The sequence below is a fragment of the Cebus imitator genome, unplaced genomic scaffold (genome assembly GCF_001604975.1).
Source record: "Cebus imitator isolate Cc_AM_T3 unplaced genomic scaffold, Cebus_imitator-1.0 Scaffold111, whole genome shotgun sequence".
Classification (NCBI taxonomy): Eukaryota; Metazoa; Chordata; class Mammalia; order Primates; family Cebidae; genus Cebus; species Cebus imitator.
Genome location: NW_016107426.1, coordinates 521852 through 545218, shown reverse-complemented (window position 1 = coordinate 545218; position 23367 = coordinate 521852). Strand labels below are relative to the sequence as shown.

At 42.4% G+C, this 23367-nt stretch overlaps 1 protein-coding gene across 4 annotated transcripts in view; it reads right to left on the bottom strand.

The window, feature by feature from the left end:
- The window catches only part of KLHL24 (kelch like family member 24), a 50989-nt gene extending 35453 nt beyond the window's left edge, over positions 1-15536 (bottom strand). For 2 of the 4 annotated variants that reach the window (XM_037741927.1, XM_017538300.2), the window contains exons 1-3: positions 15404-15527; positions 8185-8247; positions 1431-2411 (exon numbers count right to left, since the gene is read on the bottom strand). In XM_037741927.1, the coding sequence (XP_037597855.1) occupies positions 1431-2350 (920 nt within the window). In that variant the 5' untranslated portion in view covers positions 2351-2411; positions 8185-8247; positions 15404-15527. Of the gene's footprint in view, positions 1-1430; positions 2412-8184; positions 10455-15403 lie in introns of those variants that run through there. The other 2 variants (XM_017538301.2, XM_017538299.2) reach the window with 2 other exon arrangements.
- Positions 15537-23367: the final 7831 nt, after the last annotated feature.

The following is a 23367-nucleotide window of genomic DNA, read 5'->3' as shown; positions in this document are numbered from 1 at the left end:
TAAATCCTACTATATTGAAACTAGTATAAATTTTAAAAACAAGCTATCTCACAATATGCTGAATTTTAATCACATTCCAAAAAAATGATTGATAGTCAAAATTTAAGGTAAAAATGTGGTTTGTGAGCTATGCTATAGTAAATTTACAGAAAAAAATGGAGATGGCTTAATAATAAACCAATAAACTAATAAAAATACTAATATCACAACAATGTAAATATACTCAACATTATTGAACTGTATAATTAAAAATGATTAAGACAGTAAAGTTTGTTATTTTTTACTACAATTAAAAAAAAATCAACACCATCATTACCTTTGTTAGAAAAATATTAAAAGGATAATTTACTGTAATATTTCTCAACAGGCATTTTTTGCTTATTCACAATAAAGTACAATTAACAGTATTCCTTCCACTATTAAGGCATGAAGATTATTTTTCTATAGTTTATGAATTAAAATCTATAGGTGTCTTATAGAAATAATATAAGAAGGCACAAATATACTACACTATTTAACTGCATTCTACCCCCAAACACATTTTCCAAATTCTCTATAATGGCAATTTTCACATTCAGAAAAAATATTTTAAAATTGAGATTGACATTAAATATAGTAACTGTGGCAATTAAATAAGATTTGAGGCCTGGATTTTACATTTGAGAATTCATTCAATGCATACCAGCTCATTTACTTCACCTCTATATTTCATGCTTCTGTGTTAGGACAAAGGTCAGTTTGCAGATGTGCAAACATGTTTTTTTTTTGGGGGGGGGGGGGACAGACTTTCACCCTGTTGCCCAGGCTGGAAAGCAGTAAGAGCATGGCTCACAGCAGCCTCAAACTCCTGGGCTCAAGCAATCTTCCCACCTCAGCCTCCCGAGGAACTGGGACTACAGGTACGTGCCACCATGCCTGGCTAATTATTTTTAGTAGAGATGATGTGTTGCTATGGTGCCCAGGCTGGTCTTGAACTCCTGAGCTCAAGTACTCTACCACTTTGGCCTCCTAAAGTACTGGGATTACAGGTGTGAGCCCCTGTGCCCAGGAGCAAATTGATTTTTTAAGTAGAGGCAGTCTAAGAGGGCCTACTAAAGTCTTAGCTACCCTGTATCCAAAGACTCTTTGGAAAGAAAAGTGAAATGGTTTGGGGCCCTACAAAAGTTAAGAGAAATTTGTAGAAACATGTTGAGATATGCACAGTTGCAAAGACCCTTTGCTACACTGTTTGATAGCACAGAACGACAATAACAAAAAAAATGCTACTGTCGAATCTAGAATTCATTAGGAGACATTTACACAATCCAAAATAAATCTAAAATTATATAAAGCCACAGGTAGACAGTGCATACTACACTGAGATTGCATTCAGGAGGTTTAAAGATGTATTAAAAACTTTTGCTAACGATATTTGAAAACAGTCTTCTCACCTGCGCGGCCTCGTCCTTGGGGACATCATTTCATTCCCAAGTATGTGGTACCGCCTTGCTTCATGCAACAACTGATAACACTCGGGAGAATTCTGGATCAATTGGTCCACTTCAACTGTTTGAACAAAGTAGTTGGGATGCAGCAGAGGGAGTCTCACATGTGTCAGGAGCTCATGTAACAGTGGTCTTCTCAGATCAACGGCACGATAGACCCAACGCATGACGGCTTCAAAAACCATCTCCTCTTTACCAATAACAAGTTCATCACTACAAATATAATCAATAAGTTCATCTTTGTCAAGCTCAAGAAATTCTTCATGCTGCGACACATCCTCAAAAGTCTGTAATGCAAAATTTTTGCATTTTGTGAAGAGTGTTTTGAGAGAATGGGTATCAGCAAAGCGCTGGATTCCTAAGCAATTACAAGGATCAAGCTGCTCCTCTAAAAACTTGGCACATGCATCACGGAGAACACTAATCTGAAAAAGGCTCGATGTCTCAAAGAGATATTGTACATTCTCTGTAGTGATCTTCACTTTTCCAGTATAAACATACTGCAAAAAACATTCCATAGCTTCAGCTAAAATACCATTGATCTCAACCAACATTTCTCGGCTTTCCCTGTGGTCGTTACAAAACATAGCTCTGAAGTAGCTACTACAGGCTGAGAGCACAGCTCGATGGCAAGGAAACTCTTTTCCTTCCACACAAATGATAACATCTGTGAATAAGCGGCTATCTCGAAATTCATTAAATATCTGGAGTATGTTCTCAGCATGGGATGATCCTGAAGAGAAGTCAAAAAACTCATGACCTGTCAGAGATTTGGGGTCCATTTCAAAAACTTTACGCTTCGTTGCTGGGGAATCACGCACCCCAAGATCCTCTCTGTTTAGTCTGCGTCCCAATATTAGTACCATTGTTACATCAGTTGACTATATAATTGTTGAGAAATGACTGTTAGGGATCTTCTTTATATGGCTAAAAGTAAAAAACCAAAGGAAAACATTTCAATGTGCAAAAAATTCAGTATTCAAATTGCAAAATTTCATTTTGATAGAAACACTACAACAAAATCACATAATCAATATATTTCACATAGGTACACAGCACTATCTCATGTTAATAAAAACTGATAAAAATTTGCATTTGTACAACTAAAACATCAGGGGTAATTTGCAATAGTGCTCCTTAAGCTCCCCTTTTTTAGCTGAAAGGACAGGGTCTCACTCTGTCACCAAGGTTGGAGTAAAGCGACATGATCATAGCTCATTGTAACCTCAGACTCCTAGGCTCAAGTGATTTTCATGCCTCAGCTGTGAAAAGCTGTGAGTAGCTGTGACTATGTGTGTGTACCACCATGCCTGGCTATTTTTTTTTACTTTTTGTAGAGATGGGATCTTGAACTCCTAGCCTCAAGGGATTCTCTCACCTCAGCCTCTCAAAGTACTGGATTACAGTAATGAGCCACCATGGCTGGCCAAATAATTATTATCTTAATAAATAATTCCTAGAGAGAAATTTAGCTGTATCTATCAATACTCTTTAAAGATATGTATATTGTTTGACCAGCAAGTCTACTTTTTTTTTTTTTTAGCACTCTCTCCTAAGGAAATAATCAGAATTATGTGGCAAGGTTGATCTATACAGATGCCCAATGTCGTATTAATACAAAATACTAAAAGCAACCTAAATGCCCTATAGGAGGGGACTGGTTAAACCACAGTACATCTTCTGGATAGAACACAGTTTATGCAGTCATTAAAAATTATATAGATTATTTAATGACATGGGGAAGTAGTAACCACACAGTAAGTGAAAAAGCAGATCATAAAACATATGCCAACAGAAAAAAATAATGTATCGGTTAATCTAGGGATAAGATGTACATATGCCAAAATGTCACGTGATTTATTTATCTTCATTTTCCACCAAAATTTCTATTATAAAATGTAGTATTCATTTAAAAAATGTTCATGCATGTTATCTAGGTCTCGTTCCCTTTCACATCCCAAAACCCCCTCGAAAATGACTAACAGCAAGTAACTGATGAATAGAGGCACTCAGCTATAGCCATCAATTCTCTCTTTCTCTGCACCTTCTTTTGGAGACAGGGTCTCACTCTGTCACCCAGGTTGGAGTACAATGGCGCGATCCTGGCTCACTGCAACCTCCAGCTCCTGGGTTCAAGTGATTCTCCTGCCTCAGCCTCCTGAGTAGCTGGGACTACAGGCGCGCACCACCACGCCCAGCTAATTTTTGCATTTTTGGTAGAGATGGGGTTTTGTCATGTTGCCCAGGCTGGTCTTAAACTCCTGGTCTCAAGGGATCTGCCTACCTTGGCCTCCCAGAGTGCTGGGATTATAGGCATGAGCCACGGCGTCTCGTGCAGTTCTCTCTAACATTAATTTTAAGGTGATTCTTCTTCTCTCTTTCCACATCTCCAGAAGTTGATACGTGATTCAAAATGTGTGAGTAATTGGTTTAAGACCACTCATAGTAACTCTCATCTATTGCCACACCCTGAAAATTTCACACACATCCCTTCTAACATTCCCAGCTTCTTGAAATATTTCAGGTCAGACATTCAGGCCTGAGTATGGCAGCAAAAAGAAGGCAACTAAAGGATATCAGAGACAATATAATCCAAAAAGTCAGATGCCATCCTACATTTGCAAGCCACAAATAAAACTGAGACTTGAAAGTTAACAATCTTAAGACTATATTTTGTGTACCCTGTCACATATTAAATTGTACCCCACTTTTTAAGTCAAGTGACACGAAGAGAACTAAAATATGTAATATCAAAATCAAAAAGCAACTCATTATCTTATATACGGCAGTCTCTTCTTTTTCATGTTCTTATTTATCTCCATCCTCTTCTTAATCAGTGTAATGCCCCACATATCCTAGTTCCAATACTCACTAGATACTTCCAACTTTCATGAATTCTCTCACTGAATTTACTTAATATTGTAGCTTCTACCATCATCATCATCAACAAATATTTATTATATGCCCACTATTGTCAAGCTACTGTACTAGGCCTAGGGTTTACAGAGATGTAAGATGTAAGATACTGCTATGGGAGTTTTTTGTTTTTGCCTTTTTGAGACAGGATCTCTTTTCGTCACCCAGGCTAGATTGGAGTGCAGTGGCATGACCTTGACTCACTGCAACCTCTGCCTCCCGGGTTCAAGCAATTCTTGTGTCTCTGGGATTACAGGTACATGCCACCATGCCTGGTTAATTTTTATATATTTTTTAGTAGAGACAGGTTTTGCCATGTTGGCTAGGCTGGTCTTGAACTCCTATGCTCAAGAGATTCTCCCGCCTCGGCCTCCCAAAGTGCTGGGATTGAAGGCATGTCACTCCACCCAGCCTGTTTTGTTTTGTTTTGAGATGGAGTCTTGCTCTGTCGCCAGGCTAGAGTGCAGTAGCGTGATCTTGGCTCACTGCAACCTCCACTTCCCAGGTTCAAGAGATTCCCCTGCCTCAGCCTCCTGGGACTATAGGCACATGCCACCATGCCTGGATAATTTTTTGTATTTTAGTAGAGATGGGGTTTCACCATATTGGCCAGGATGGTCTCGATCTCTTGACCTCATGATCCGCCCACCTCGGCCTCCCTAAGTGCTGGGATTACAAGTGGGAGCCACTGTTCCCGGCTATTTTTTTATTAAATAGAATTGCAAAAAACATATTCAAACAAGATAAATAATAACATAAGGCAGCACGGACAATATGTCACATAGGTACAGACAGCCTAGTTCCTCCTTAAACGTCTATTACATTTTTAAAAATCTCTTCCAATCTATTAGCACTTAACCTTCCTGAAGTCTAGGTGATAAGATTTTCTCTGGGCAGATGTACACCAGGTTATTCTGATCATTCGGGGAAAATCCCTGGCTCTAACAACATCTGAAGGACACCTAAATGCTTGCATGCTATCCAGGACCTTTTCTGTTTCTCTGTCTATCCCCCAGTTGTGCAGGTAAAGTCAAAAAAATCCAAGCAATTTTATCAGTCAAATGGAAGAAAGACTAAAGTAAAATAAATATTATTTTCAATTGAAATCACTAGGGTGGAGAGTCAAAGGCACTATGTTGATATCTTTTTCGGTTTTTGTTTTTTTCAGATGGAGTCTTGCCCAGGCTGGACTGCAGTGGCACAATCTTGGCTCATTGCAACCTCTACCTCCCAGTTTCAAGCTATTCTGCCTCAGCTGTCTGAGTAGCTGGGACTACAGACACATGCCACCATGCCTGGCTAATTTTTGTATTTTTAGAAGAGATGGGGTTTCACTATGTTGGCCAGGCTCGTCTCGAACTCCTGACCTCAAGTGAGCCCACCTGCCTCAGCCTTCCAAAGGTTGGGATTAAAGGCGTGAGCCACCACACCCAGCCACCCTCATTTGTAAGTTAAAAAAAGAAATCAGAAAATTTCAAATGTACAAATATCCATGCATTTTCTAAACATATAACAAAGCTTTGTGATGTAATATAATAGTTACGGCAATGGAAGTTCATGGAGAAGGCCTATTTAAGTGAACACACATAAAAGTAAAGGTAACTTATGACAAGGCTTACTAACGGCTGGTTTTGGAATAAATGTCAACAAAGTAACTCCCACAAACTTAGGAAAATTAGTTTCTCTTAAATTTGAGAAAATATTTTCTGCTACATATATGTTATGGTCCAAACAAGTTAGATGTTTGACTTTAATCCAATTACGTTTTGCAGATTTTAGGTAACAGAGTTGCCCGAGAAGAAAATAAAAGCTCTATTTCCTTTTGTTAATTTTAATACCTAAATGAATAAAAATATATCTGAGTTTAAAATATTTTATTAGTTGTAAATTTTATTATCACTAACTAAAAAAAGGGATTTCTTCCCAACTCTTTTAAGACTTTTCTGATTACTCAGAGAAGTCATATTTGCCTCATTACTGATCATCCAGCTTGGGTCAGAGTGCCCATGTATATGTGTGCGTGCCTGGATGCATGCACACACACAGCTTCACATTTAAAGCTCCATTTATAATGCACAGAATGACTTCCAAATTCCAGGCTCCCACATGCGAACAGCAGCATCTCTAACAAATACGCTTTTAATTTGAAGTTATCTCAATAACAGTTATATAAACAGAAATCTATCCCCCATGGCAAGATAGACCACTACTGTGCCTGAATGTCAATTTTTTGTTGTTTTTCAAACTTCAGAAAGTTCAATGTATGTAATATCACAAGTACTTAAAAAACGGAACATTTCAATTATGATAAACTGTGACATGGACTATAACTCGTATTTTAATCTTAATGTCTTACTAATCTAGATTCAAATTATGGTTGAATTAGCCACAAGTCAGGTACCCAAATCAAAAACCGGCTTATCTAATTTAAATTCTATTATTCATTCTGGCTTATCTAATTTAAATTCTTATTACATTTCAGGTTCAAAAAATTCACACAAGTGGTTGTGACTTTGACTAGTGATACAATATTGGTATCAACAATGACAAAAATTATGAGGTTCTTCCTGCATACATTTTCATTTTCTCAATGTTTAAATGAAAATTTGTTCAGAATACAAAACAAAATAGCACATTGTAAGAACTAAGAATTTCCCTTTGGTTAGAATGGACAAGTAGGAAAACATATATGAAAGTATACTTCGTTTTCTGTATTCAATGATATTACTCTGTCTAGTATTTGTTAGATAAATTTGGGGATTGTGAGTTAAATTAATATAAAGTTGATTAAACTTTGTATTGATACAAATTAATCTTTGTATCAACTGATCAATTAACTTTGTATCAATATCAAGTTTCTGCCCCTATTTTCACAGTTGGCTCCTTGATTTGTTTACTGACCAAAGAGGTCTTCCTCTCCACTACTTTTACCCCATAAAAAATGGGAAATCCTGGATTAGAACACCTACAAAATCACTTTGTATTACACAGTCTTCAAGAGCAATGAGATATTTGTTCACTGCTCTGTATGTAAGAGAGACTCTCTCTTGCATCTTTCCAAACAGCCTTAGCCTGCTGCCTCCTGACTTTGAGCATCTTGACTTTCTCTGGACTAAGAACTCTCCCATTACCAGTCTCCACAAGTGCACCAAATGTAAACATTTCCTATGTATAAGTGATTTGCACCAGGGCATCTTAGGAGTGTGAGATGCATTCAGGATATATCTTTTGGGCTTCCGGATGTAAATTACTAGCTTTTGCCTTCCCATTTTATACAATCAAGTGTTTTATTTTAATCAGTAATGGTTAAAAATGTAAACAAAAATGGTATCATATCTCAAAGTTACAGTGTCTAATATAGGTTCAAGATTGATCGAAATGAACTCATAATGCATAATCAAGCAAACAAAATACAGATTGAAGCATTATAACATTTTTGCAAATATCACAGTAGAATTATTCCTATCAGGAAAAAGTAAACTAAGCAGGAATCTCTAGACAAAATAAGTAGGAAAAGCTTCTTTCCAAAGGAACATAATGACTGAAACCTATATCTACATGAGTTAATGGATGTAAGTTGAACAGACAGGAATGAGGCTCTCAGGAAGAAGGCACAGAAAAGAGCAGGTGAATATTTAGTAACAGAAATGATTGTCACACTGCTGTCTTTTGTATTGTGCCTTGTTCCTCTGACTGGCTTAAGTGATCCCTGGTTAAAGAAAGGAAAATGGTTTAAATTCTGTAATAACAATGTTTAGATACTTTATAAATACTATAAATATACCTTTTTAGCATTTGCTTGATTAAAGCCCCAGTCAAAATATGTGTGTTGTTTTAATTTCCACACCTAAAATAAAGGAAGAATAGCAACACGTACATCAGATAGTTGTCAGTTCATGTACAGCTGGCATTATTCACTAACATACTAAACAAAGTTTTTAGCAAATTCTAGTTTCTGACTGGAAGTTCATTTTTGTACAAAAAATAATCAGTGAATAACATCTCCTTAAAGCAAATTAACAATTTAATATGATTTTACATAACTAGTTTTCTTATTTATCAACTTCCTTACTTGACAATTTTATCCTGCAGTAAGATTTCTTGAGTGAAAAATGAGTAAAAGAAAATTCATGCTAATAGCAAGCTAATGGTAGCACGGATAAAACATATACTCTGTGATAATTCTGCACTGGATATTTGAAGAGTATCTGGAAATTGATGTTTCATCCAAGTTTGGGGCCATTAAATAATTCTAAGAGTTGGTCTATCAATGTTAGCAAAAATTAACCAGTTAAGTCCCTATGTATTAGCTAACAATGGAATCCGTTTGAGAAAAATTTCAAGAATTCTGGGTAATTCAGAAAAAAGTCTATTTAAAAAAATCCTTATGTAGATTTTCCACATAAAATCTCAAGCTTAGCAAATAATTATTTTTACCTTTTAATATATAAATGGATATTTCTTCTGCCTGGAATCTTATAGAAACTGAATCCTCATAGAAACCAACTAATTTGGCACAATTCCTTTTTTTGTGTGTGGAAGGGGAGAAGAGGAATGCTTAAGAGAAAATACCAAAACCTTGAGCTGTGTACAGAATAGCAATAGTATTTAAACACAAGTGGTTCTGGTTTCTAGCCCAGATATCTTTAAATAGAACTTGTAAATTCTTAACAAGTTGAGACAAATTCAAACGTTGATTCCAAAACCAAATAGAAACGACTTTTTTTTTGAAGTATGCACACAAATACATCTGTATACCCAGACTGTGTTAGGATCATGGAGTGCTATCTGTGTTTCCTTACTTTCAGGAGTGATCCTAACTTGTATGTGCCCTCAGTAAAAAACTTTTGCAACTAGGGCAAATTTGGGAATTGTTACTCCTAGCTAAGTAAGTCTTCCTTCCCAATGGACAATAAGAATGAATCAATGTAGGGATTCAGGTCAATTCATGAAACATTTATGAAGAGCCTAGTCTATGTCTGTCACTGGATGGCAAATACTGGATTCAGATCCAATTTTAGACTCTGTGGGGTTGGCTAAGAGTAGAGTCAAACAAGAACCCCAAGATTGGTGCTAAAATAGACTCAAATTCTCAGCAGGTGCAGATTGGAATATAGCCTCTCATAACCGATCTGTTCTAGAATTATACCTTATGGGGTAGAAAGCATAAGGCAATTCAACTGGGCATTTTCTATGGATTTTTAGGTATTACCAACCTAATTGATAAGGAAGGGTAAGGGATGAGAGAGAGAGGGTACAAAGGCTAAAGGAGATGTGTAATATCAGAATTAATCTACAATGTGAGTGTACCAAAAAAAGCTTACGTTTCCTCTAGAATGCAGAAATTCTAGACGAAGAGGTTACTCACAGCCTTAAAGACAGTATGGATTAATGAGGGGCTTCTAAAATCTATATCAGAAAATGAAGGAACCAACAACATCCTGACTGGCAAGGCCCTACGACCTATAGTAGTGAACTGCTGCATGCTATGCTCTACACTCCTCCACCTTCTCAAGTGTAACCCTGAAAGACCACAGCAGACAAGAACGGGGAACCAAGAGGTTTATCTTGAAAAATATGTAGTAACTCAAAAGAAGGAAAGTCAGAAAATAATTGCTATATAGTAAATATTTTATTTTTAAAATAACCAGAAAATTATATTTAATAAGGTACTATACAAAACCAAGCAATTTTTATACATTTCAGATATTTTCACCATATAGTATCAAAAGCTAATTTATTTGATGATCACTTTTTAAAAATTACAAACTTGCACTACTGAAATTTCAGTTTAAAGCACTACTCTGCAGCAGTGGTTCCTGAACCATGTTTTACCAATGAAATGTTTAAAGTCCAGTCTTCAAGCTATTTTCAATATTTCCAATTTCTTAATGGAACCACCAAGACCATATTTACCCAGCACCACAAGATAACAGAAACCAGCTCGGCACGGTGGCTCACACCTGCAATCCCAGCACTTCAGTAGGCCGAGGCAGGCAGATCACGGGGGTCAGGAGTTCAAGACCAGCCTGGCCAATGTAATGAAACCTGGCTTCTACTAAAAACCCAAAATAATTAGCCAGGCGTGGTGGTGGGCACCTGTAATCCCAGCTCTGGAGGCTGAGGTTGCAGTGAGCCGAGATGGCGCCACTGTACTCCAGCCTGGGTGGACAGCTCGAGATCCTGTCTCAAAAAAAAAAAAAAAAAAGATAACAGAGACCAACGAAAATCTTGAGTTTCTTTGGCTAGAATGATAGCAGCTAGTGGTTCTCCCATGTATACTAGAACCTCAACTGGGCGATACACTATATGACTTTGCTTGATGAGAAAGAAAGAAAACAGATAGCTGTTGATGACAAATTTAGGAGAGCTTAAACAATGTGTCAGACTAAACAATATGATTCTTTAACGAAAAAAGAATACCATTGTCTTTTAAATTACAGGAAAAAAAGAAAACTGAATTTCTCCATCCCTAGACTTAAAACTTCTGGCTACTGATAATCCCCAACCCTAAAGGAAGAAAAAAACTTGCAAACCATCAGACAACACCTGGTATACCAAGCTGCCACACTGAGTCTACCCATGCTTCTGACTAGACTTGATATATAAACTTAATGTTGTCTGGTTTTATCTTGCTAACATGTTTCTTTTAGGTATTTAATGCATTGTTTTATTTTACAATCAAAATACCTATAGAGTTATGATATAGCTATGTTTTCTGTTAGCAAAATGGTTTTGGTTTTTTATTTTTTAAAATTATTTTTATTTTTTTTTGAGATGCAGTCTTGCTCTGTTGCCCAGGCTGGAGTGCAGTGACACAACTTCTGCTCGCTGCAACTGCGACTCCCGGGTTCAAGTGATTCTCCTGCCTCAGCCTCCCAAGTAGATGGGATTACAGGAGTGTGCCACCACACCCAACTAATATCTTTTGTAATTTTTTTTTTAGTAGATATGTGGTTCCACTATGTTGGCCAGGCTGGTGTCAAACTCCTGACCTCATGATCCACCTACCTCGGCCTCCCAAAGTGCTGGGATTACAAGGCTGAGTCACCGCGTCTAGCCAGGTTTTGGTTTTTTAATTAAAATTAAATCTGTAAGGATGCCAGCAAGGCACTTGAACAAATTTGAGATCTAGTATTTTACATGACTTCTCTATGAATAAAAGCACATAGTCAGTGATTTATATTTACCTTAGTGATGACAGGAATTATTTACTGATTATTAACTTTTAGAAACCTCAGTAAAGAGTAAAGCCCACTTTTTTTTTTTTGAGACAGAGACGGAGTTTCGTTCCCATTGCCCAGGCTGGAGTGCAATGGTGTAATCTTGGCTCACTGCAACCTCTGCCTCCAGGGTTCGAGCAATTCTCCTGCCTCAGGCTTCCAAGTAGCTGGGATTACAGGCACCTGCCTACACATCTGGCTAATTTTTGTATTTTTAGTAGAGACAGGGTTTCACCATGTTGGCCAGGCTGGTCTTGAACCCCTGACCTCAGGTGATCCACCCGCCTCGGCCTCCCAAAGTGCAGGGGTTACTCATGCGAACCTCTGTGTCAGGCCAAAGCCCACTTTTAAAACATCAGTTTAGTAGTCTTTAAGATGTGCCAAATGTTGAAAAATTTTAACTCCGGGATGAATATAGGCAGAGTGCCAAACTCTTCAATTTAAAAGAGTCTGCTTAGCTATTGTTTTATTGTGTTTTGAGACAAGGTCTCACTATGTTGCCCAGTCTGGTCTCAAACTCCATGGCTCAAGAATTTTCCTGTCTCAGCCTCTGAAGTAGCTAGGATGACAGGCAAGCGCTTAATGTGTTTTTAATAGGAGAAAGAATAGGGGCTTTTAAATGTCAGCAGTTGTCAAGTGGCTACATACTCTCTAGTTGTTTTAGTCACACCAGAAATAAACTCATACAAAAAAGTATTTTTTATATGTATACTTGTGAGGATATTTACTTTCATTTTTCTATTATACAGTCCATGCCCAAATATTTATTGAAAAATGTACCCCAAATTTCTAGAGAAAAGTATAGACAAAAATTTTGGTCACTTATTTAATAAATAGTATTTATTTTTCACAGGCTTGACCTTTAGGTTTTAATGAAATGGCAGAAAAACAAGGAAGTTAAAAAAAAAAAAAAGTTATTGAAGAAGCATAAAGGTTTAACAACTTGGACAAACACCAGGCAAATTTAAGTTAAGCTTGTAGTCAAAATATTATTTCTAAGTCAAAATATTATTTCTTCTTCCTGTTTAGAGACTTAAGTTGCTGGCTTTCTTTGAATAAGCAAGCCTTACTGAGTGATGGTTTTATTTTTTCAAAAGGTTAGACGGTCGCATTTGATTTAGACACATTAAATACCCTCAATGCACAAGTAATGAAGCGCTTCTGATCACAGGGGCTACTCATTCCAGCAGCTGGAATTTCAAAAATATATTAAGAATGCATTACCAATAGGAACTGTTCATATTTAATTCCTGCTTCACCCAGGGGAGCTCAAGCTTCCTTCTACAAAAATGTAAGTCTTTGCTGATCCCAGCACTTTGGGAGGCTGAGGTGGGTGGATCACCTCAGGTCAGGACTTTCGGGACCAGCCTGGCCATCATGATGAAACCTCTTCTCAATTAGCCAGGCATGGTGGCAGGCGCCTGTAATCCCAGTTACTCGGAAAACTGAGGTGGGAGAATCGCTGGAACCTGGGAGGCGGAGACTGCAGTGAGCAGAGATGGCCTGGGTGACAGAGAGAGACCACTCCACTCCAGCTGGGTTGACAGAGTGAGACCCTGTCTCAAAAACAAAACGAAACAAGTGTATCAAGTCTTGGGTGATCCTACATCTGTAGGAATTCTACATCTGCCGGAGAAGAAAATCTGACAAAACGCAAATACTCTCTTAAGAGATTAGAAAAACCATTTCCAACACACTATGGCTAAAAATGATTGGTCTTGAAGATTTTTTTATTGTCACCTTAATTTACAATTTTAAAACGACACAGTCGCATCCCACTTCTCAAACATTTTCAATTACCACGGGAATTAAAACATAGAAGTGTGTAACCTAGAATCCCGCAAACAAGGAAAATAACTCATCCAAGACGAGTATGGAGGGATCTTTACCTTTTAGGGGAGTGTCTTCAAACTATCTTTCTTTAAATAGTAGAAATTTGCTTTTAAATCTCAGCCAAAGACAGGCAGATTTTAAATGTATTTTACGACCCTAACAAAAACCAACCTCTTAGCTGGTGGATCCAGTCTATCACTGCAAATTCAAAGACTTGATGTTTGAAAAGCTGCCCAGAAGTGCAAGTGATTCATCATTACAGTCCACTAAAATCAACTGTGAACAGTTACTGCCTCAGGGGTGACAGTGAGGCCCAGTAACACAGGGCACTGTGGTCTATATTTAGCTATCTAAACACGTTTACACAACTGGCAACAACGAATTCGCATGTCTTCCTGCGCACCACCGCGGCAGACAACGCCACACTAGTTAAAGGGTGTTAATTGGCAGGGCTCGGTGGCTCACGCCAGTAATCCCAGCACTTTGGGAGACCGAGGCGGGTGGATCACCTGAGTTCAGGAGTTCAAGCAGTCTGCCTAACGTGGTGAAACCCCGTCTCTACTAAAAATCCAAAAAATTAGCCGGGCGTGGTGGCGCGCGCCTGTAATCCCAGCTACTCCGGAGGCTGAGGCAGGAGAACTGCTTGAACCCGGGAGGAGCAGGTTGCAGTGAGCCGAGATCGCGTCATTGCACTCCAGCTTGGACAACAAGAGCGACACTCCGTCTCAAAACAAAACAAAAAAAAGGGTGTTAATTTTCCGGTCCTCGGAGGGCGGGCCACGGTTGCCGACCGCTGCGAACCCAGAACTGCCTGCAGGATCAGGCAGCAGCCACCGCGACCACCGAGGCTCCCAGCTGCCCCCAGCCGCCCCCAGCCGGGGCGAGAGCGCGCGCCTCCGGGACCCGCGCCGCGGCGCTCCACTCGGGCCGCAGATGCAAGAGCAGCGAGAGCGCGCGTCCTACAGATCACCTTCAAGGGGGCGGGAAGAACGGCCCCCGGCGGGCCCACCTAGTGACAAGACGTCCGCCAATAAAAACTCGACTTCGCTCTCGGGTCCCGCCCACAAGCAGCCGCAGGTGCCCAATCCCCGCCGCGCCAACAGTCTTCGCCCCGGGTGTCCAGAACATGGGGGCGGGCCCATTAGGGACTAAATTAAGAAATCAAGGCCTGGAGTGGTAAGAAGGTGGGGAGGTGAGGCGGGGACTGCGCCCGCGGAACGCCCGCGGAACGCCCGCTCCCCCGCCCGCCCCGGCTCCCCTGGGACGGCCGCAGCGGGCCGGGTGTCGCGATCGTGGTAAACAAAGGCTGGCGGGGGACGGGGGCGGGGGTAACGGTCAGGTGACAGCGCGGAGAGCATTTCGCAATCGCTTTAATGGGGCTTCGCTGGCCCGCGGCCCTGGGGACCCCAGCTTGACCCCGTCATTCCTCCCGGGGACAGAACCAACGGTCGTCCCACGGAACAGGAAGGCTGGATCCGAGGCGGTCGCACTTCCCCGCGCTTCCTGAAATAAAAAGCGGCGCCCCGTTCGCAGCCCGGCGGCAACAAACAGGACCCGTCCGCCCAGCCGCGTCGCCCCGCGGCGACCAGGCCACCGCAGCTGCGGCCACCCCCAGTCCCGGCGGCCACCCGCTCCCACCCCGCCCCCGCCAGGCCGCGCCAGCCGCGCCGCGGTTCCGGGCCGTGGTGCAGGAAGCGCGGGCGCCCTCCCTCAGCGCTGTCGCCGACAAGCGGGGCAGGAAGACCCCCAGGTGAGCCCCGGAGGCCCCTCGCCTCAGAAAAGGGTCCTGCAGCGCAGCGGCAGCCTCTCCGCACACCGCCCGTCTGGCTCCGAGAGGCCGGCCGCCGCTGGCTGCCCTCCCGCGGACACCCCCTGTCAGGACCGCTGCCGCCCCTCCGCCCCGAGGACTCGGGCTCTGGCCGGTTCCGGAGCTGCCACCCCCGGTACCTCTCGGCGAAGGCTGGAAGCGGCCAGCAGCGGCGAACCCCGCGTTCCCTCAGCGGCCGGCGGCGCAGCGCACTCCCCGCGCCGGCGTCTGCTGCAGCCACCAGCCTCCGCTGCAGCTCACAACAAAGGAAACATGTGACCGTCCGGGCCAAAACACTGAGCGTCACCGACCCCTGGCCAATCCGGGTGGGCGTCCTCCGCCGCGGGGCACCCCGGGAGTTGTAGTTCCCGCTTCCCGGGGGCCTCCGGGGCCACCTGGGGGTTCCGCCATGGGGATGGGTGTCGGGCGCCCTGGAGGACGAGACCCACTCCAAGGGCTTCTGACGCAAAAACACTTGGTTTTAGATAGAGACAGTTAAAGAAATGCATCTTGTATAAGGACCCGAGTGAGAAGCCAGAGTCGTTTTTTTCTTGCCCTCAAAGGCCCCTGCCACGTCCCAAGGAAAAAGCCCGCTACCAGCTTGGGTCCAAGCTTAGAGATCTTTTTATTTGACCCTTTGATATACAATCGGAAATCAGGCTTGAGGGTCTGAAGGGTGAAAGAGACGAAAACCCTAGTTCCTTGAAGGAGCAAGGAAAACCATCTCTTTTTTTTTTTTTAAATCTGTTACTGGTATCAAATCCTAGGTAACCTTTTTACGTTAAACGCACAGGCACGTGGACCAAAGCTGTCACAAATCCGTTTTCCAAGGTAGACGGAGTCCCTAAATGACATTACTTTGTCGTTTTGTGTCTGCAAGTTTTTTGTTTTGTTTTGCTTGAGACACAGTCTCGCTCTGTTACTCAGGCTGGAGTGCAATGGCGCGATCTCGGCTCATTGCAACCTCTGCCTCCTAGGTTCAAGCGATTCTCCTGCCAGCCTCCCCAGTAGCTGGGATTACGGGCGCCCAGAACCTGTAATCTCAGCTTTTTTATAACATAATTTTAAAAATTTGAACCCGGGAGGAGCAGGTCAATTATAAAAAATTATATATTTTTTAGTAGAGGCGAGTTGGCCAGGCGGGTCTTGAACTCCTGGCCTTAAGTGATCTACCCACCTCAGCCTCTCAAAGTGCTGGGATTACAGGCGTGAGTCACTGCGCCCAGCCTGCAAATACTCTTTTAAAGGATGAGTATGCCTCCTGATTTTGCAACCACTTAACTAGTTTTTGGTTTCTGATACCAAATTTAAAAATCTGTATTTTCTATATGTCATGAATACAATCATGCCTCTATTAAATAAGGGTTGTGTTCTGATGACCAAAAGTGGAAACAATATGGAAGACCTATATACAGGCGTTTTAAACATGCTTTTTAGGCCTGTTTTCCATCTCTTATTCAATTATTTGAGCTATTTCTTCTGGTATTTATATATTTCCAAATAATGTATGACTATTTCCCACTAAGGAAGCTATCTTTCTCATAATCTGGTTAAATCATTACTGTTCATGCTAATGAGACTATGTATTTATTATTCATTGTTGAAACAAATCGTATACAATTTCCTATCTTGTATGGTTTTTGGTTTTCCTTGGAGTTTTAATAATTGCCCTCTTTCTTTCCTTATTTTATTTTATTTTTGAAATGGAGTCTTGCTCTGTTGCCCAGGCTAGGGTGTGGTGGCACAATCTCAGCTCACTGCATCCTCTGCTTCCCGGGTTCAAGTAATTCTCTTGCCTCAGCTTCCTGAGTAGCTGGGATTACAGGCGCATGCCACCACACCCAGCTAATTTTTGTATTTTTACTAGAGACTAGGTTTTGCCATGTTGGTCAGGCTCGTCTCGAACTACTGACCTCGTGATCCACCCGCCTCAGCCTCCCAAAGTGCTGGGATTACAGGCATGAGCCGCTGCACCCAGCCCTCTTTGTTTATTTTATTTTGTATCTATTACAATGTCGTCTCAATTTCTCTAAAACAATAAAATGCTTTCAATACAACTCCATACAATCAAACCCATCAGACAATCCATCGTGTGTGTGTGTGTGTGTGTGTGTGTGTGTGTGTGTGTGTACTTTTTTTCTTAGAGTCATTGGTCCTTAGGTCCTTTTTGGGAAGCTTGCTTCTCTGTCTTGGATCTTCCTTTCTCCAGTATCTAGCATTATCTTCTGTGATTTCTAGTGTTGCCTCATATTTTGGTAGAGCACATTCCTCTTAAATAGCTTCCTGAGAAAAGGTCCACGAGAAGTAAATCTTTTTGAATTTTTCATGTCTAAAAATATCATCACTCTACTTTTACCTTTGAATGATGATGTTGCCTAGGTATACAATCTAGATTATAAATTATGTTTATTCAGGATTTCGAAGATACTGCTTAATTAACACCTTGATTCCGGTATTGCTGTCAAGAAGTACAATGCCATTCTTATACTGATCTTTTGTATTTGTTGATGTCTGCTTAATAATTCCCAGACCTCAGGGGGTAACTGCTGAATAGGTTCACATGGTCTTCTCTTAGCCGCTCCTTCACTTATGAGCACCCGGGACTCACGGATTAGACTTCTTCAGTTTTGTTATTCCTTGTGGTTTAAGACAATTTCTGGACTTTGGAACTTTTATTTATTTATAATTTGTTTTTATTTTTGAGACAGAGTCTCGCTCTGTCACCCAGGCTGGAGTGCAGTGGCAGTCTTGGCTCACTGCAACCTCTGCCTCCTGGGTTCAGTAATTCTCCTGTCTCAGCCTCCTGAGTACCTGGGACTACAGGTGACCACCACCACACCCAGCTAATTTTTCTATTTTTAGTAGAGATGGGGTTTCACCATATCAGTCAGGCTGGTCTCGAACTCCTGACCTCAGGTGATCTGCCTGCCTCCCCATTCACTAAGCTAGCTCTAGCTCCTCCTTCTGGGAGGCAGCTTGGGAGTTGCTCTTCTGGGGAACTCTCCTTTTCCCCCTTATCCCCCCGGGCTAAGTATCTTCCTTCTATCTTCCCGTAGTAGCCTGTCCTTACACAGATCACACTCATTGTTCGAGTGTATTGTATGGTATGGTACGGTAAGGTACGGTACTGTACTGTATTGTATTGTATTGTATTGTATTGTATTGTATTGTATTATTTTTTAGAGACAGGTTCTTGCTCTCTTACCCAGGCTGGGGTGCAGTGCCATGATCTTGGCTCACTGAAGCCTTGAACTCCTAGGCTCAAGAGATCCTCCTCTCTCAGCTTCCTGAATAGCTAGAACTACAAGTGCATGCCACTTTGCTTAGATAATTTTTAATTTTTTTAAAAAGATGGGGAGTCTTGCCATGTTCCCAGGCTGGTCTCAAACTCCTGGCCTCAAGTGAACCTCCTCCCTCAGCCTTCCAAAGTGTTGGGATTACAGGTGTGAACCACCTTGCCCAGCCTGTCCAGGTTTATTTATGTGCCTTTCCCAACTGAGTACCCTTTGAGGTCAGGGATCATCTTATTCATTTTGTATCCCAGTGCACCTAACAGGTGTTCAGTATGTATCTGTTAACTGATGCAATGATCCCTACTTCTTAAAGGGAACTGAGATACAGAAAAAGTGCCAGTAGACCCTTTGGGATCAGCTTGGAGCCCACTTACATGCTGAGGTCCTCAGATTCTCTTGGGGAGAGTGCAGGATCATCAAACACAACGCTGACAGAGGGAGGGAGAGGGCCCCAACAGGCAGCCTTGGAGACAGGTGGCCCTGGGGCAAAGGCAGAGCCTATCCAGTGGGTGGGGGCGCCTCAGGCACCCAGAATATGGGTGGTCCTGGCATTGGTGGAGGGCCCTGGGGTGATGCCTATCCTACAGGTCAGTCAGTGTGGTTGGGTAGCAACCTTTTCCTCAGCTGCAGCTGGAACAGAATCAGAGCTGTCAAGTCCAGAGCGAATCTGCTGAAATTGAGTGAGATGAAGCCATCATGTGATGTATTTTATGCATCGTTTACAACCCAAGTCTGCCTGGAGGTAGACAGCTGGAGTCAAGGGAACTAGAAGGTCTTCAGACCTATTTTCTCTCCTTTCACGGACAGAGGGTATCGTGCCATATTGAGTCTTCTTGCAAACCTCTGAGAGTCGTCCTTGTTTTGCTCTCCATAGCATCCATGACGGCCCTTAAGATTTGAAGGTGGCCAGGCCGGACGCGGTGGCTCGTGCCTATAATTCCAGCACTTTGGGAGGCTGAGGCAGGTGGATCACAAGGTCAAGAGATTGAGACCATCCTGGCCAACATGGTGAAACCCTGTCTCTACTAAAGATACAAAAAATTAGCTGGGCGTGGTGGCTCGTGCCTGTAATCCCAGCTACTCAGGAAGCTGAGGCAGGAGAATTGCTTGAACCTGGGAGGCAGAGGTTGCAGCGAGCCGAGATTGTGCCATTGGACTTCAGCCTGGCGACAGAGTGAGACTCTGTCACAAAATAAACAAAAAAAAATTATTTGAAGGTGGCCAAGCATCCCTAGTTCCAGCCACTCATTTCTTCCCCATGCAGTGATCTCAGCCATTTCCTAGACATCCCAAATACTTTCAGACCCCGCTGCCTCCCCTCTTGGCCTCCAGCTCTTGGGGTCCCCCACCCCAATTGTAGTAGAAACACTGGTCATCCTTTAAGGCCCATCTCTGGTGCCACCTCTTTGGTGGGGTCTTCTCTGATTCACTCCTCTCTCCCTGACTTGCTATGAAGCAGTGTACACCTTCCGGTCCTTTAGAACGTGACACCTGTGCTGTTTTCACCCAGGGTCCTTTCACTAGCTACAGGGTCAGCGCTTTGAGCTCCTTTCCCATAACAAATCCCAGTCAAAAAGCACTGGTGAATAGAGATTGTACTGAAGTCTTCACGAAGAGAATTGTAAGGTGTATCATGCCACAGAACTCCGCAGCAATCCCGCCTCTGCTCCCTCACCTCGGGGCCCCTCCTTCCCCACTGATCCCCTCTCTCCGGGCCTCTCTCCAGCCACACACTTGGGTTTCCTCCCTTTGCGTGATCTCTGCCACCTTCTTCCCAGACACACTCCCTCCTCCCATCTCTGCTTCTGGAATATGTATTTTCAACCTCATCACCTTGCAAACAAGAGAGCTCCCCTCTTCAGAAGACAGAGAACATCGTAAATAAATGATCCCTGTCCACCCCCCCCGACCCTGTTTTCCTTCGACCATGTTTAACATCTCAGCAAGCCTGCTATACAATACTCCCCTCTCCAGAGTGTTGAGTGATGGGGAAAGCAAACACACTATTTACTCAGGCACCTGGGCCTCTGAGGTCTTGAGGGCCACACCCCTCCCTGCCTCCCTTCTTCTCTGGTGAGGTCAGGTGATGCATTTCTGAAACCCTGTTGGATGAAGAGGTCTGAACCTCCCTAGCTATTTAGATACCAAGAAAAATTTGAATTGCCCTTCTGGGGCCCCACTCCCACTCCAGCCCAGCCACTCATGGGCCCCTCTAGGCAAAGCTTGTGATCAGAGATACCAGCATTAAATTTCAAGAAGGAAAGACATAGCTGGAAATTTTGCTTTGATATCTGGGTAAAAAGGAAATCTGCCGCCTGGAAGGCGAGCCCCCCCACTCCTTCACGGAGCCTTTTCCCTCATGGGTGCCATCTGCCTCATGGTGTCCTTCGTCACAGTTGAAGGAAGAAGTGGGCTTTTCCATCTCATGGGAAGGGGAGGGAAGTAGCAATCCTTGGTTTGTTCCTAAAACTGTCCTTTGCAGGTTGAAGTTGATGAGGTGCCAGGCAATCGGTGCCTGTGTGGCCTCAGGATTTTCTTTGTGACCAAACCTACCCAGATGCAGATAAGGTGGTGGTCATCACCAGCAGCCCCGGGTTCTGACTTCAGAGGGGTCAGGCACACCTGCATGCTTCCTCCACTGTGACGCCAGGCCTAGTTACACCCTTTTATTCTGCCCTGCGGACATCTGCTTTCATCTCCATGTAGAGTGCCTGCTGTTGCCTGCATGACATTTAGGAGGCATGTACTAATGTTAACTGATTTTTCTCTGCTGTTCCTGGCACTGCTCTCCTTCCAAGTGCTTGGAGTTTCTGAGAGTGTGTCTGGTCCACCTGTGGTCTTGGTTGCCTGGGCAGCCCTCCCGGGAATCCTGCAGTGGGTATGAAGATATCCAAGGGTATCTGCAGTAGACCTCCTCTTCTGTTCTTGAAAGACCCCATCCAGTTTCTTAACAAATCAACTGTTAAGGCTGAAACAACAGTCTCTGGCCCAGGAATGATCAACGTAGTAATCTCACCTGAGGCTGTGCTCATCCGAGGCTCCCTCTGAAGCACCCATTCAGAACAATGCGACCACCCGAAAGCTGCAGTGCAGATCACAGAGCAGTTTCCACATACCGATAGTCCAGGGACTAAGCTCAGCAATGGGACACTCATATCCTCTCTCTCCCTATAAAGACTTAAAATTTCAATGTTCCCAGTTTAGCTTTAAAGTTGAAGAGCATCGTTTCAAAACTTACACTTACTTCTGGTAGCTATACGTCTTCGAGTAAATGAATCTTTTTCAGCCTCAGTTTTCTCATCTCTAAAATGGGATAAAAATGCTTCATAGAATTGTTATGAGGATTAAATGAGAAAAACTGTGTATAGATACCATGCTTGGGATATAACAAATGCTCAACAACAGCCAGAATTGTTGTGGTTGTTACCTTCTCCTCCACCAATTCTGTGTCCCCTAGGATTTGTCCTTTGCTTTAAGAACAGGAGAGGTAAAGAAGGAAAGAAACGAAAAGTAGAAGAATACGTAACCTCTATGATACACATTTGAAAAACAACCCTGGAGAAATGAAATGATTTTAAAACCTAGAAACCAAAGCCAGCTTTTCCAAACGCCCATCCAGGATTCTATCCTCTAAAGATTGTCAACCAAGTGGAGTGAAGCAATCTGCCTCTGTTCTTGAAATACATACAACTCAAAGGCCAAATAACTGAGCTTAAACTTCATTGCCTCTGGGTTGCCGACCAAGAATTGAGGAACGAGGAGTCATGGACTGATGAAACCTACATTTCTTTCACTAACCTTTTGACATCAAAAAGAGAGAGAGAGAGAGAAGAAAAGAAAAAACAACTATGTGCATATTGTACTATTCAAATATTTTAAGAACATTAATGATTTGTGATCGAAATGAGCACTTGTGTTCACTATTACACAGCCTCTTTTGCTTCCAACCCCGGAGTGCTCAGAGACTGGCCTAGTAAACAAGGAGGCCTCCCAGGTCACCAGCACACAGGGACAGAGCCTCTTGACCCCGCTTGTGACAGCGTCGCAAGCACATGCCTGACATACTTTGGAAGGCCTGCCTGGTTCTATTGCTGGTACATGAAAGTTTTGCTCCGGCAGCAAATCTCTAAATTTAGATGCTTTTCAGGATGAACTCTGAGTGATCTTTGTCCCGAAGACTAGTGAGAAGTTGGAGGGCACTTTGCTTTCATGTATTAATTCAAATGCCAGAGTCGATAGTTTATAGTGCAAGACTTGTGAAGGTTACCGTATTAATGGAAAATCAAACAAACAAGATTTCTGCTTTATAGTTCTCACAAAAATTTTACCCTGGTTTTGTTTTATTTGATGTGAGTTAGCAAAGTATTACCATGATCTCTTATTATAATATGGTATTATAATATGGTAATACTTTGCAAAGTCAAGTGAAATAAAAACAAACCCAAAAGTTCTTTTCCTATTAACTCTATGGAAGTGTCTCAGATTAATACAATTTAGGAATTTTACCTCTAATATATATGTCTTGATGCATGAAATTTGCCATTTGGATTGAAGAAAAGATACTTTCCCAATAAATTCAGAAGAAATTAAAGACAGAACCTTTAAGGAATGCTGCATATACTTTAGCAAAGAAATGGCTCCAGGCAAGGCCAGCTCCACCAGTGTGTCTTTATGGAGAGTCAAGAATATACCTTTGGCGCAGCAGCTCATACCTGTAACCCCAGCACTTTGGGAGACTGAGGTGGGCGACCTGAGGTCAGGAGTTCAAGACCAGCCTGGCCAACATGGTGAAATCCTGTCTCTACTAAAAA